We start from the raw sequence: 14553 nt of genomic DNA on the forward strand, positions 1-14553 counted from the left end.
CCCATGAGAAGAAGTCCAAGGATTTCTCTCTTGGTTTCCCTTCCCCAGCCCCTAAATATACTATTATCTTATTCAATTGGTTTTGTGTGCAAGAGAGTGTAATTCTTTAAAGAGAAATTCCTAAGAACGCAAACCCTAACCCTTTTCCCAAACCCCCTACTATTTGCCCATAACAAAACAACCTGTTATTACTCTAGCCTTTGCAGAGTGACACCTTCTTTACAGAAAACACTACTGCTCTGCCTGTTCCTTAGTTGCTGCAAAAACTTTGGCAAACTAACCTGTCAGAAAATATGACTAGCAGTATTGTACAGCTGATATCATACTAAGAAAGATGAAACCCCAAATGAAACAAATTCCAAAATAAGCTTTTAACTCTTCAATTGGTTATTGTTTTGCTATTATGGACTTGATAACTAAAGAATGAGATCTTGCAGATTGCTTAACATTTCAATGTGGTTGCTATGTAGCCCAAGAGCTTCAACACTGATATATCATTATTGAAAAATCTGTTTCACTGTAAGTTCATACAAAATAAATGTGGCCTTCTTGCTCTACCCTATCATGTTAAATGAACTTCTGCACAGAGGGGAACAATCTCCAGATGTGTCTTCATATAAGGGTCTCAATTTATATATTTTCTTTCAGTGATTACCCTTTGATGTATAGAGACATTGCTAAAGGATCTATACTTTCAGAACTTCTAGTGTGGGAATTCCCTCCACTGATCTATCTTTGACTTGGTAGATATGTGATATGTGTAGATATCTTTGACTTGGTAGATATATGATGACTCATAGAAGAGAGGAATAAACATTTATTAAGTACCAACTATGTGCCAGGAACTGTGTTAAATATAATTCCTTTTCAATTATACTATGCTGGGGGGCAGCCAGGTGGCACAGTGGAACCGGCCCTGGATTCAGGAGGACCTGAGTTCAAATCCAGCCTCAGACACTTGACACGTACTAGCTGTGTGACCCGGGGCAAGTCACTTAACCCCAATTGGATTGCCTGAAGACCATAAAGCTCAAGTAATTTAAATGCCCAACATCACTTAGGAAATTTCAGAGTTAGTTATGTTTAGCATTCTATCTTCCATCCCATGCTCCCTCAACAAATGAGATAGTATTTGTAAAAGCACATAGACCTGGGGCAGCTAGGTGGCGCAGTGGATAGAGCACCGGCCCTGGAATCAGGAGTACCTGAGTTCAAATCTGGCCTCAGACACTTAACACTTACTAGCTGTGTGACCTTGGGCAAGTCACTTAACCCCAATTGCCTCACTAAAAAACAAAACAAAACAAAACAAAAAAAAGCACATAGACCAGTGACAGGCACATAATTGTTGTTCATCCTTCCTACTGGAAGAGGGCCAATAACATCCCAATGCTGGGGTCAAGGTACAGTGTGTTCGACTATGACTGACCAACCCAATATGAGCTCAGAAGGCTCCACCACAGGTGTTTTTTTTGTTTTGCAGGGCAATGAGGGTTAAATTACTTGCCCAGGGTCACACAGATAGTAAGTGTCAAGTGTCTAAGGCCGAATTTGAACTCAGGTAGTCCTGAATCCAGGGCCGGTGCTTTATCCACTGCACCACCTAGCTGCCCCCCAAAATTTTTTGTTGGAAGAGGTATTCCCTCTCTTAGGGATACAAAGCCTTTATTATTTTTTTAAAGTGAGGCAATTGGGGTTAAGTGATTTGCCCAAGGTCACACAGCTAGTGAGTATCAAGTGTCTGAGGCCAGATTTGAACTCAGGTCCTCCTGACTCCAGGGCCAGTTCTCTATCCATTGCGCCACCTAGCTGCCCCATACAAAGGTCTGTCTGAACATTTGAGATGGAGTTCTTTCTGGATTTGCACACCCCATGTTTCCTTTGTGCTACTGTAATTCTGCTTTGCTTACAGAGCACAGCACCTTCTCTGATGCAGGCACACCATGATGGGTGGTCCTGTGCCAGCATCTTCCACATCTCACAAGCAACATTCTATATAAATGTTTATTTCCTTCCTTCCTTTCTTCTTCTTCTTTTTTTTTTTTTTGGTTTTTTGGTTTTTTGCAGGGCAATGAGGGTTAAGTGACTTGCCCAAGGTCACACAGCTAGTTAAGTGTCAAGTGTCTGAGGCTGGATTTGAACTCAGGTCCTCCTGAATCCAAGGCCAGTGCTTTATCCACTGCACCACCTAGCTGCCCCTCCTTTCTTCTTAAAATTGTTGCTACTATCACTGTAGCCAACCCAAGCTGCGCCCCCCCCCCCCACTACTAGTACTACTGTTGCTATTATTGCTGGGTGCTTAAATTTTGAAAAAATGCAGTGTTCCTAGCAAGAAGAAAAAAAAAAAAAGGAAAGTAAGCGTTTGTGATGGTGCAGTACGAGCAATATCCTAGGCTCTGCCTCATCCAGACTAGCCTAGTTTTTCCTTAAAAGGTATCTAAACCATCCTGGAGAGTAATTTGGCTCAAGGGACTAGGGATAGGCCACTGAAGTGGCTTCCAGATGGCCTAAATACAAAAAGCCATGTGAGAAAGCATCAGGAGTGATTCTTTAGAGAGAAAAAATTCAAAACCTGTTATATGCACAAAGGAAAATCACCCTGTCAAGACTCTGAAGGTGATTTTGCAGACAGAAATGAGACTTTACAATAGGTAAAGCAGATCTTGAATTTCTGAATCAAAGGAGGGAGGAAGGAAGAAAGGAAGGAAGGAAGGAAGGAAGGAAGGAAGGAAGGAAGGAAGGAAGGAAGGAAGGAAGGAAGGAAGGAAGGAAGGAAGGAAGGAAGGAAGGAAGGAAGGAAATAAGCATTTATTAATTACCCACTATGTGCCAAACACTGTGCTAAATCAGTAGGGTAATTAAAATAACAATGAATCTTGGGTATTCAATAATCTACACTGGAATTAACCAGTTTTATTTAAGAGTTTTATAATAATAACCTGTTTTTACTCCTCATCCTCACCAACCCAAATCTATCTTCTCTTCCTATCACATTTTTTCCTGACAGCTTTTATTCCTATTCTTCAAAATTCTTCATTAAATGTTATAGCCTGTTCACAACCACCACAAACCCCCTTGGAGATGAATTTACAGAAGGACCTGGACAAGAATTACCTCATTGAAGGGAACATTCCAATTAATGAGATCACAGATCTATTTGTGTATTTAATAAGATCATCTTACATTTATTCATATGGGGTTTTCATGTAACATGTTTCATTTATTTGAGTCTCATGACAACTGTGTGAGGTAAGAATGTATTAATATTCCCATTTTAAAGATGAGGAAATAGACTCTGAGAAATTAAGTGATTTGCCTGGTATCATATAAACAATAAGAGCATGGATCTTAATCTAAAATCCAGGTTTTCTAACACCTATTCCTAATCTTTCCACTATACCATGTGGCTTATCTATTGCAGAGATTATGTGGATGAAGTGAATTAATATGCTGAATGCTGACAGGCCAATCAGTCAATAAGCATTTGTTAAGCACCTCCTGTGTGTCAAACATTTCTAAGCAATGGGGATATAAAGAAAAGCAAAAGATAGTCTCTCACAAATCTCACAATCTAATACAAGAAGAGACAACATGAAAAACACTATATACAAAGAAGATAGATTCAGGATAAATTAGAGATAATGAACAAAGGAAAGGAATTAGCATTAAGGGGAACAGGAAACACTCCTTGTAAAAAGTAAGATTATTTTAGGCCAGTATGACCAATGAAATAGTTTGTCACACACACACACACACACACACACACACACACACACACACACACACACTCCCTCCAAATGGGAAAGTAAAGGGTTGATGGTTTTCATTTACAGTTCTATCTTCAATGAATGGAAAGAAGGGAGGGAAGAAGGGAAGGATGCAGCAGGGAGGAAGGAAGAAGGATAGAAGGAAAGAAGGAAGGAAGGAAGGAAGGAAGGAAGGAAGGAAGGAAGGAAGGAAGGAAGGAAGGAAGGAAGGAAGGAAGGAAGGAAGGAAGGAAGGAAAGGTTTTGTCATTGAGGTTCCTATATTTTAATAGAGGAAGACAACACATATAGTAGAATGGTGACCAGGGTGGGGTGCTTTGGTCAAGGAGGCCATCAGGAATGTGACTGGAGTTATAGAACAACTGACTGATATGTTTTTTCCAGGAGTGGTAGTGTTGATTTGATTGTCGTAACCAGAGCAAATGATCCAAACTTCCAAAAAATGACATATCCAAGGCAAAAATGACCTCCTTTGGGAACACTTAGAATTTTTTTTGCTTTTTTTTTTAATTCCAATTACAATCCAACATCTTACCCCCATCCACATAGAGATATAAAATATTCAGTATAGACTCTTTGAGGATCTGACTAGAAAACCATTGCCAAAGGTAAATAGGCTTTCTTTTCATTTCATAATGTCCTGATATTCTTGGGCAAATGACATCAGAATACAGTCTGATGACATCCATGTGTCAAGGAGCTGAAACTGATCAATACAGCTGAAGCAATAGATGGGAAATGATATGAGCCATTAGTTGAGCTGTTGTCCATCATTCTCAGCCAAGGTATAAAAATAAAACCAAACCAAAGAATGTGCTCCTAGCTAAAGTCATTATAGATCAATAAGAACTTGCATATATACTTGCAGCATTTACATCTACATTAAGACAAAATATGGTCCATATTCAGTTCGTATTTTTAGTCTGGCAATTGGCAATCATTTGCCCATGGACCACATCCAGAACAATTAATATTTTCAAAGGTTCTGTCAGTTCTTTCTACTCATTCAGTCATGTTTTTCAGGTCATTGGCCCTAACTCCAATTCAGTTCAATTCAACTGAATTCAATTAAACAAACATGAAATACCAGGCAATGAGGATACAAAGAACAAAATAATTCTTGCCCTCAAATAGCATACATTCTGTTGACCCAAAATTCCAATCTCACTCTAATGTAGGAAGTAAAAGTCACCAAGGCAAATGAGTGACATAAAAACAGGGTGGGAAGGGGAATGCAGGGGACAAGAAAGGAAAAGAGAAGGAGAAGGAACTTCATCTCCATATTCTTAAGAATGGGACCAAATCTGTCTTTCTTTGGAGTAGATATGCTTATTAGGGGCCCCAAGAAGAAAACGTTGTGGGCCACAATTTAGATTGTAAATCTCTCTAGAAAGCAAGGCTCCTGACTGATATGCTTCATATATGAGGTCTTCATAAGATGATCACATTGAAAGATGATACAAGATGATGTAACATTAGGGAATGGGGTGAAGAGGAACCTCGGGGCGCTAGTAAACTTCCAATTTGTTTTTCTTTTAAAAACATTCCCTTGTAACCACAAATCAGACTCATCCAGAATGACAAGGGCCCAAAAGAATGCTATGTCTAAGACTGAAAACTGTCCTATCCTCTCATAAATGGAGCCCTTGTTTGAGTAAGCAGAAACTAAAGATACTTCGTAGCTTGCCTCAGGGAACTACAATTGACTGTCCAACAATGGAAGTTTGTCTGAATAATTCATCAGCTTCAAGGGGGCTTTGAATTCTTGGGTTCTGCAATCCTCATCTCACTCAGAAATACCACAAATACAGGGAAGGGTGCCATTGAGCGTCCCTTTCTTCTAGTCAAGTCATTGTCCTGAGGCTTTGGTATTTTAGTCCTATAAAATGCCTGCCTGATGTGTTGTTGGCACATTTCTATCATCATCTTCTTTGCAAATAAATAAATAATATAGGAAACCCCCGTCAAGACCTGGACTCAGCACCAAAGCTTAAAGTATTTATTTTACCTACAAGTAGAGAAATTTATGAAGCAAGCACCACAAAAAATCCACCTGGGAGCTGTACAAGATATCAAATTAGCCAAAACAAATCAGCAAGTCAGAGCCCTACAGAATTCTGAATCCCAACCAGCAAGCATGAATAATCCTTTTAAATGGTCACTTACATATCAGAACAGGTCCTTTGTGAAATTTCTGAGCAAGGCCTCTAGTTTCTGACTTAAACAGAGATTTACTGCAAAGGGGAGGATAAAGTGAAATCAAGAAGGACTGGGAAATTTCCACAAGAAAGAGGCCAAGCGGTTTCTATTGTCAGAACAAAAGCTGCTTCTCCTGATCTGGTTTTTGGTAGGTTACTGGCCATCTCCTCTCTAGTATGGCAACTGCATCAATTGGTTTTGGGGAATAGAGGGTAGAGTGTCATCCTAATTTATGGACATGGATCATAGAATCTCAGGAATGAAAAGGATCTCAGAGAACATCTAGTCCTTTCTCTACCCCTGAAACAATCCCCTCTACCACACACACAACAAGGACTCATCTAGTCTGTCCTTGAAGACTTACAGTGAGAAGGGAAAGAGTTATGACTTAGGGGCAGTCCATTCCACTTCCAGAAAGCTCTGGTTGCCTGGAAGTTTCTCCTTATATGAAACTGAAATTTCTCTTTTCACAACTACCCATTGCTCCTATGTCTGCTCTCTGGGACCAAAAGAAATAGGACTAATTCCTTTGCTACATGAATGCTCAACAAATACAGAAAAACAGCTATCATGTTCTCTGTCAAGAGAGAAAAAGATCCTTAGGTATTCCTCTGTAAAGAATTACAACTCCCACACAATCTTGATTAAAGATAAAAGAAAAGGTTTTTTTATTCAGCACAAGGGGATCTGGCCAGGAGGAAAGTTTAGAACTTTTACCTCCCCAAACTAGAAAAAAGGGCAATGCTTTTAGAGAGAGTAGATGGAGTGATCACCTGAAAATGGAAAGGTTTTTTTGGGGTGGAGTGGGTAAAGCTTGGATGCTTGTCATATTCCTGAGAGTCAGGGAGATGTTAGATTTTTGAAAGGATGGTCCTGACCTTTGGGGTTATCTCTGTCTCCTAGCTCCGGTCAGGTAGTAGCCACACCTAAGTGATTTTCCTGCTATAGAATTTTATCTCCCCTTATTTCTTAGGTGTGTCTGTCCTGATATCTAGGTGATCAATCTAAACTTTAATAGTCTCTTGATTCCTTGATGTGTCTGTCCTGTCATCTTTGGTTTTGCTTCTCACAGGAGAAATTTCTTCTGAGTTATCCTAAACCCCATGTCATCCTCCATTCTTAGTTCCTTTAATCAATCTTGGTGTGACCTAATCCCCACTCCTCTGGTCATTTTTAGCATTCTCATTTGGACCCACTCCAACATCAATGTCAATGGCATTTCTAGGATATGATGCCTAGCCAGAAGTGAACACAATTCTCCAAAGAACAGTGCTTTTGCTTTTTCATTCATTCATTTATCCATCCACCCATCCATCCATTCAGCCATCTATCGATCTCTCCATTCATTCCAGATGTGGTCTGACTAGGTCAGATTACAGTAGTATTACCACTTCCTTCATTCTTGACAATCCCTTGATATTAGTACAGCCTAAAAACAAATTAACTTTGGGGGGAAATGCGATGTCACATTATTGTTTCATTTTTAGCTTGCAATCCTTGTCGAGGATGGGGGGAGGGGGGATCCAGATGTTTTTTCCACACAAACTATTGTCTATATACATCTGATCATGGATTTATGTAGTTTTTTTTCTTAAATCTATGCCAGACTTTGCATTTATTTCTCTTAAATTTAATCTTATTAGTTCAGCCCATAATTCTATTCTGCCAAGATCTTTTAAAATTCTGTCATTGAATACATTCTACTCTTTCCAGCCTCCTGTGCTGCTGCTGCAGCATTTGTATAAATCTTCACAATTTGAAAAACACTTTATATATGTTATATCATCTGATCCTCACAACAATTCTGTGAGATAGGTACATTTTACATATTTAAAAAAAAACTAAGACTAAGTTACACAATTTACAAAACAACATATAAGTGGACTATGTTTATCTCACTCTGCCAGTAATTAATAATAATAATAATAATAAACTTTTATATAGCACCCACTGTGTACCAGGAACAGTGCTAAGTGCTTTACAATTATTGTCTCATTTGATGCTTTTCATTTGCAAAGCACTTTACAAATATTATCTCATTTTATACTCACAACAACCCTGAAAAAGAGTGACATGATTATGCCCATTTCACAGATAAAGAAAGTGAAAGTAAAAGAGGTCACATGACTAACTCACACAGTTAACAAGGGTCTGAGACAGGATTCAAACTTGGGTCTCCCAGACTACAATTTTACCACTCTTGTCCACTATGCCACGTGTCATTTATACATTTGATAATCATGCAATATTAATATTTCCAAGTCTCTGTGACCTTATTGGCATGGCTACTTACTAATACATTGACATGGAATTAGTAGATGGTCTTCTATGACCATAAAAAGATTATTATCAGCTAGTGGCTGATGAACTTTCTGACAATGAGCTTCTCTGAACTGATCCTTGGATGGTCATCCATCAACAACTGGTATCAAAAATCTTTTCAGTTTGGCAAGACATGCCAAAGCTTTTATTCCATTAGCCTGGTTTTTGAGGGACTAGAGTTCACTGTGGCACAATGAGGCATCTGGGTAGGACTTGAGGGAGTCTAATTATTCAGAATGCTCAAGAGAAGGAAGCACAGCACTCAGTAGAACGAGGCATCCTGCTTCTAGCTTAGAAATACAGTCCTTTTGTCTTTCTGTTCCTTAGAGTTTCCAGAAACAGTTTTAGCAATCTATTCCACTGCTTCATGAACATTTTCGCCGACTCATAAAGGATCATGGAATTATAAAAGTCTAGGGAACCTTGGAAAGGAAGAAATGAGCAACTAAGTCATACTCTCTCAGTCTACCCTTTAAAGGTATCAGACATGAATTTTAAACTGAGGTTTGCCCACCTTCCTCATCTTGCCCCTGCTGATTTAGTCAAATTGATCAATCAAATCAATCGATGAATATTTATTAAGTACCTACTATGTACCCAGCACTGTGCTAACTCCTGAGAATATAAAGAAAGGCAAATATGATCCCTGATCTCAAGGAGTTTACATTCTAATGGAGGGATAACATATGCATATTTAAGTATAAATACAAAATAAATATGCAGTTGTTCAATATAAGGTAATTATAGAAGAAGGACCCCAGCAGTTGGAAAAAGGAATGGCTTTCTGTAGAAAGTGGTCCTTGAAGTGTATCTTGAAGAAAGTAAGGGATTCTATGAGGCAGAAGTGAGGAGGGTGTGTAAGCCACTCATGGGGAACAGTTGGCACAAAGAAAGAAGATGAGGAATTAAGAGAAGGGGAGTAATGTACAATGAAGCTAGAAAGATAGACTAGAGTCAAGAAGGGGAGAAGAAAGTACCATTTATCGAATAGTTGAAGTCTATTTTTATTCCTTTTATGTCAAGTTTGGACTATCCTAGTTTACTCACTATAAAAGAGAGTGAAAAGCAACACCATCTTTTTGTAATTGATAGCATGAGGAGAAAATCATTGCTTGCCTTCTCCTATTCAAATATCATGCCCTGGAGATTTGTGGAGCATGGGTCTGCCTACAAAGGGTAAGTGTCCCAATATACGGGTTGGGATAGATGGTGGGGAGGAGGGGAGGGGAGAGGAGAGGAGAGGAGGGGAGAGGAGGGGAGGGGAGAGGAGAGGAGGGGAGGGGAGGGGAGGGGAGAAAGAACAAGGAGGAGAGGGAGGGAGGGAGAGAGAGAATAAGAGGGTGAGACAGAGTCTGCGAGTTCTGTACAACTAGGAAAATGGAAATGGATGAATCTGCAAAGGTATGAGTAAGAGAAAGTTTGCAAATTAAAGGAAAGGAGAGACAGAGGAAAATGTCTTTGAAGCTATACATAGGATCATATATTTAGAGCTAGAAAGCCCTTGTAAGCCATCAAAACCAGCCCCCCCATTTTAAAGATGAAAAAACTGAGGCAAAGAGAGGTTAAATAATTTTTCCATGGTCACACTACTAGTAAGTGTCAGAGTCAGACTTATGAATGCAGGTCTTCCTCATTCCAAAACCAATGCCCTATCTACTCTTCTGCTTCTCTCTCTTCCAACCAAAAACATTATCAAATTAGTAAGAATATGTGCTCTACATGAGCATAATATATAGAAGGATTAATTTTACTTTACTTTAAAATTTTGTTTAAAGATAGTTTCATGAAATAAGTAATTTTCTAATTTATACAAATAATATTTACATATCAGTGGCTCTTTTCCCCCATGCCCAAAAGGAGCTTTGGAAAGTCAAAGTTTTTTCCTCAGATGAGCTAAGTTCATTGATAACTACCAAACAAACCCCCATGAAGAATTCAAAATTAAAAAAAAGAATTCGAAATCATCTCGTAAAAGAGATGATTCTAAGACATGCCTTTCTAACATTATTTTCCATAATCAAGTTCCTCTCCTCCTTCCTTACTTCAGCAAGGACTCAGAGAAAACCTAATCCAACTTGAAACAAGAGACAACATTAATTCTCCTTTATTCTTCTGCAGATTGCCAACCTGCTTTTTCTGGAATTCAAAAGTTTGGGTGAGTCTAGCAAATTCTCCACCAGTTGCCAAGCATTACCACCACCGACTGAAAGCCACAAGTGGAATCAATGGGTCCAGTAGCCACAAACCAGACAAAATTCAGGCCCTGAAGTAAATTTCTTTATATCAGTTAATGAAAGCAAACATTCACACAAGATCACCTCCCTCCTATAGAATCAACAAGTTCCACATGAACATGTTCAACAAGTGGAGGAAATAAAGTAATGGTCCCAAAGGCATGACTGAAATGAATCTCAAAGAATGAAAGCTGTTCAGGATGAACACTTCTTCCTTACCTATCCAAGGCGGTGCTGGTTGGCATACTTCTCCCAAATCCTCGAATTCCCATCTGACGAAAATATGGAATGCAAGGGAGGTTGGCAGCAATGATGGCCAGTGAATCAGAAGGACTCACAAAGAAGCCATTTTGGCCTAGAATCATGTAACGGTCCTGTAGGAAGTGAAATGTGGAAATTACCAAGCAGAGGCATTATAACAACCCATCCCAGTTACCACAGTCTGCTGATTTCCTGCTTCTCCTATGCCAAAACATCTCTGAAGGCATTTTTTCAGCCCAAATGGTAGAGTGTCAAGATTGCTTCTCAATCTCAGGCTCTCCTAAGGTATTAAGATTTGCCCAACTAAAATTTCTTCGGGAAGAAAGGTCTGATATATCCCAAAATATCAACCAATCAAGGAACACTTATTAAACGCTCACTATGTGCCAGACCTAGATGGCAGCTAGGTGGCTCAGTGGATAGAGCATTGGGCTTGGAATCAGGAAAACCAGAGCTCAAATTCAACTTCAGACACTTACTGGCTGGGTGACCCTGGGCAAATCACTTAACCCTGTTTGCCTCAGTTTTCTCATCAGTAAAACGAGCTAGAGAAAGAAATGGCAAACCACTCCAATATCTTTGCCAAGAAAACCCTAAATGGGGTCACAAGAGGCAGACACAACTGAAATGACTCAATGACAACAAAAGGCAGAAATAATGACAACAAAATCTATACACTATGTAAATATAATGACCAAGCTTGGTCTCAGAGTTCAAAAATGCACCTCCCTTCCTTTGTTACAGAAATGGGAGACAATAGGTATGGAATATTGCATATACCAACAGACATGGTCCACATGTTTATTGGTTGGCTCATTTATAACAGAAACATCAATAGAAATAATTTTAAAAGAAAAAATATTTTCAGTGCCTATATAGTGCTTAATTAATTGATTAAATGCTGGCAATTGCCTCAGACTTTCATTAGTTTCCTTTCACATGGACTCACAAGCACCAAGGGCTGAAATAGCAGATTGAAAACATAATGATGAAATGACAAGAGCACTAAACTGAGAGGATGGAGATCAATCTGTCAATCAACAAGCATTTATTAAATTTGAATGATTGTCCCAGCTCTGCCAAGAGACCTGGGTCAAGTCACCTATTTTCTCTGGGCCTCATTTTCCTCATCTGAAAAACATAGTGTTGTTTTATTGGTTGTTTCTTTAATATTAACAAAGAGCTCTAGTTGTTCTAAGATTCAGTCGTTGTTTTGTTTGTTTGTTTGTTTGTTTTATGCAGGGCGATGAGGGTTAAGTGACTTGCCCAGGGTCACACAGCTAGTAAGTGTCAAGTGTCTGAGGCCAGATTGTGAACTCAGGTCCTCCTGAATTCAGGGCCCATGCTTTATCCACTGGACCACCTAGCTGCCCCCAAGATTCTCTAGTTGTACTGATAAATGACTGAAAAGCATTTATCAAGCACTTACTATATGCCAAGCACTTGGACAAATGTGCCAAATACAAACAGAAAAAGAAGATGGTCCCTACTCTCAAGGGGCTCACAGTCTAAATGGGAAAGATAATACATGTAGGAAAGTTCTACTCCAGGGTGGCTAGAAAAATCTAGAAGTCCAAAGGGTTCTGCTACAAGGTCAAAAGCAAGGCCTAGGAATTCTTAGGCTTCATCAGGATGGCTGCCCCACAAGAATAGCTCACCACCATTAGCAAGGATATCTTTGTCTCGGGGTCCAAGGGGAAAAGGATTTCAAAAATGGCTTGCAATTGACCTTATCACAGTTCTTTATACAAAGTAGGTAATCAGTACATAATATGGAATCAGTGAATGGTTACCAAAAGCACAGTCTAAGAAATTGCTAATTTCTATCCCAATGCTCCTCCTAAATACAGAAAAGGTACTAAGCGAAATTTGACCAAAAGTAGATTGAAAAGACAATACAATTCAAGTACAGTTGTCCACTTGGGAATTGTACTGAAACCACACACATTAACTCTCTGGTTACAGTTAGGGTTGTGGAAAGATAGCTTTAAAGCTAGAAGAAAGTTTAAAGGTTATCTCGTCCAGAAGGGTCCAACATAGCCTCTGGGTCACATGCAGCCCACAACACTCCTTAGTGCAGCCCAAACTAAACTTAAAAGTTATTGGGAAATATTTAAGATCCTTATATAAAAATCAGCAGCCCTGGGGCAGCTAGGTGGTGCAGTGGATAGAGCACCAGCTCTGGAGTCAGGAGTACCTGAGTTCAAATCCGACCTCAGACACTTAACACTTACTGGCTGTGTGACTTGGGCAAGTCACTTAACCCCTAATTGCCTCACTAAAAAAAAAAAAAAAAACCCAGCAGCCCTGTTTCCATGAGTTTGATGCCACTGATCTCACCCAAACCTTTCATTTTATAAATGAAAAAACCCAGAAAAGTAAAAATTGGACTTGTCCAAGGCCACACAAGTTGTAAATGACAGGTTTTGAACCCAGGTCCTCGGACTCTCAATTCATCACCTTTCCCACTATACCACAAAACACTTGACATTCAAGTATTCTAGTAAATGGTTAGGAGAGAACCAGTCCTTTATGCTCACCCCATCAGCATCAAATGCAGCTCCAAAACCATATTCTCCTCCTTTCATTGCCTCCAGAAGGGTGGTGGCATATGTTAGGTTGGGGTCAGGGTGCTGTCCTCCAAAATCCTCCAGGGGAACACAGTTTATTGCCGAATTTGCTGGGGCCCCTAGCTCATCACACAGGATTTTCCTTACATAGGGTCCCATAACTAGAAGAAAAGACAATGTGTCACCCAACCTCAAATCTTTGCAGGAGAGTGGAGATCTCTTTGTTCCAGTCACAGACATACACAGTAACCCATTTAAAACACCAGGAGAAAAAAATCCACTGGTCATAATTCAAAATACAACATGAAGTAAAACATGCAAGCTTCATGACCTTTTTTCTTGAAAAATAGCTTCGTGGGCTCACACACAGAGCCTACCAGAGCTTGTACTCTAGTGGCCCAGTCTTCAAGGCCCAGGCTTACTTCCATAAGCAACAGAGTAAAATGAGTGGAGTTCTGAGATTTAAATGTCTGAAAGAATTATCAGGAAAAAGTAGGTTATTTGTTGCTAAGGCTTGTTTTTGTTGTTGTTTTTTTTTCTCAAAAGACTGTATGTCTGGGGCAGCTAGGTAGCATAGTGGATAAAGCACCGGCCCTGGATTCAGGAGGACCTGAGTTTAAATCCGGCCTCAGACACTTGACACTTACTAGCTGTGTGACCCTGGGCAAGTCACTTAACCCCCATTGCCACGCAAGGGGAAAAAAAAAAGACTATATGTGAATTTATGTGACAAGTATTATGTCTACCCGCTATCTATTTCTGTGAATGTATTATACTTTGTAATATATTTTAAGTTTTGTGAACTGATGCAACCATTCTGGAGAGCAATTTGGAACTATGCCCAAAGGGCTATAGGACGGTGCATACCCTTTGACCCAGTATCCCAAAGAGATCATAAAAAAAGGAAAAGGACCCACATATACAAAAATATTTATAGCCGTCCTCTCTGTGGTGGCAAAGAATTGGAAATCAAGGGAATGCCCATCAATTGGGAAACAGTTGAACAAGTTCTGGTATATGAATGTAATGGAATACTATTGTGCTATAAAAATTGATGAGCAGGCAGATTTCAGAAAAACCTGGAAAGCCCTAAGTGGACTGATGCTGAGTGAAGTGAGCACTGATGATCAACTGTGATAGGCTTAACTCTTCTCAGCAATACAATGATCAAAGACAATTCCAAAAGACTCATGATGTAAAA

At 39.5% G+C, this 14553-nt stretch overlaps 1 protein-coding gene across 1 annotated transcript in view; it reads right to left on the bottom strand.

Annotated features, from left to right (window-relative positions):
• Positions 1 to 14553, bottom strand: part of PGM5 (phosphoglucomutase 5) — a 237807-nt gene that overhangs the window by 174431 nt on the left and 48823 nt on the right. Inside the window, exons 5-6 of the mRNA XM_043965537.1 lie at positions 13323 to 13513; positions 10741 to 10895 (exon numbers count right to left, since the gene is read on the bottom strand). Coding sequence (XP_043821472.1) covers positions 10741 to 10895; positions 13323 to 13513 — 346 coding nt within the window. The remainder of the gene's footprint in view (positions 1 to 10740; positions 10896 to 13322; positions 13514 to 14553) is intronic.

Source organism: Dromiciops gliroides, chromosome 1, assembly GCF_019393635.1.
Source record: "Dromiciops gliroides isolate mDroGli1 chromosome 1, mDroGli1.pri, whole genome shotgun sequence".
NCBI classification, from domain to species: domain Eukaryota; kingdom Metazoa; phylum Chordata; class Mammalia; order Microbiotheria; family Microbiotheriidae; genus Dromiciops; species Dromiciops gliroides.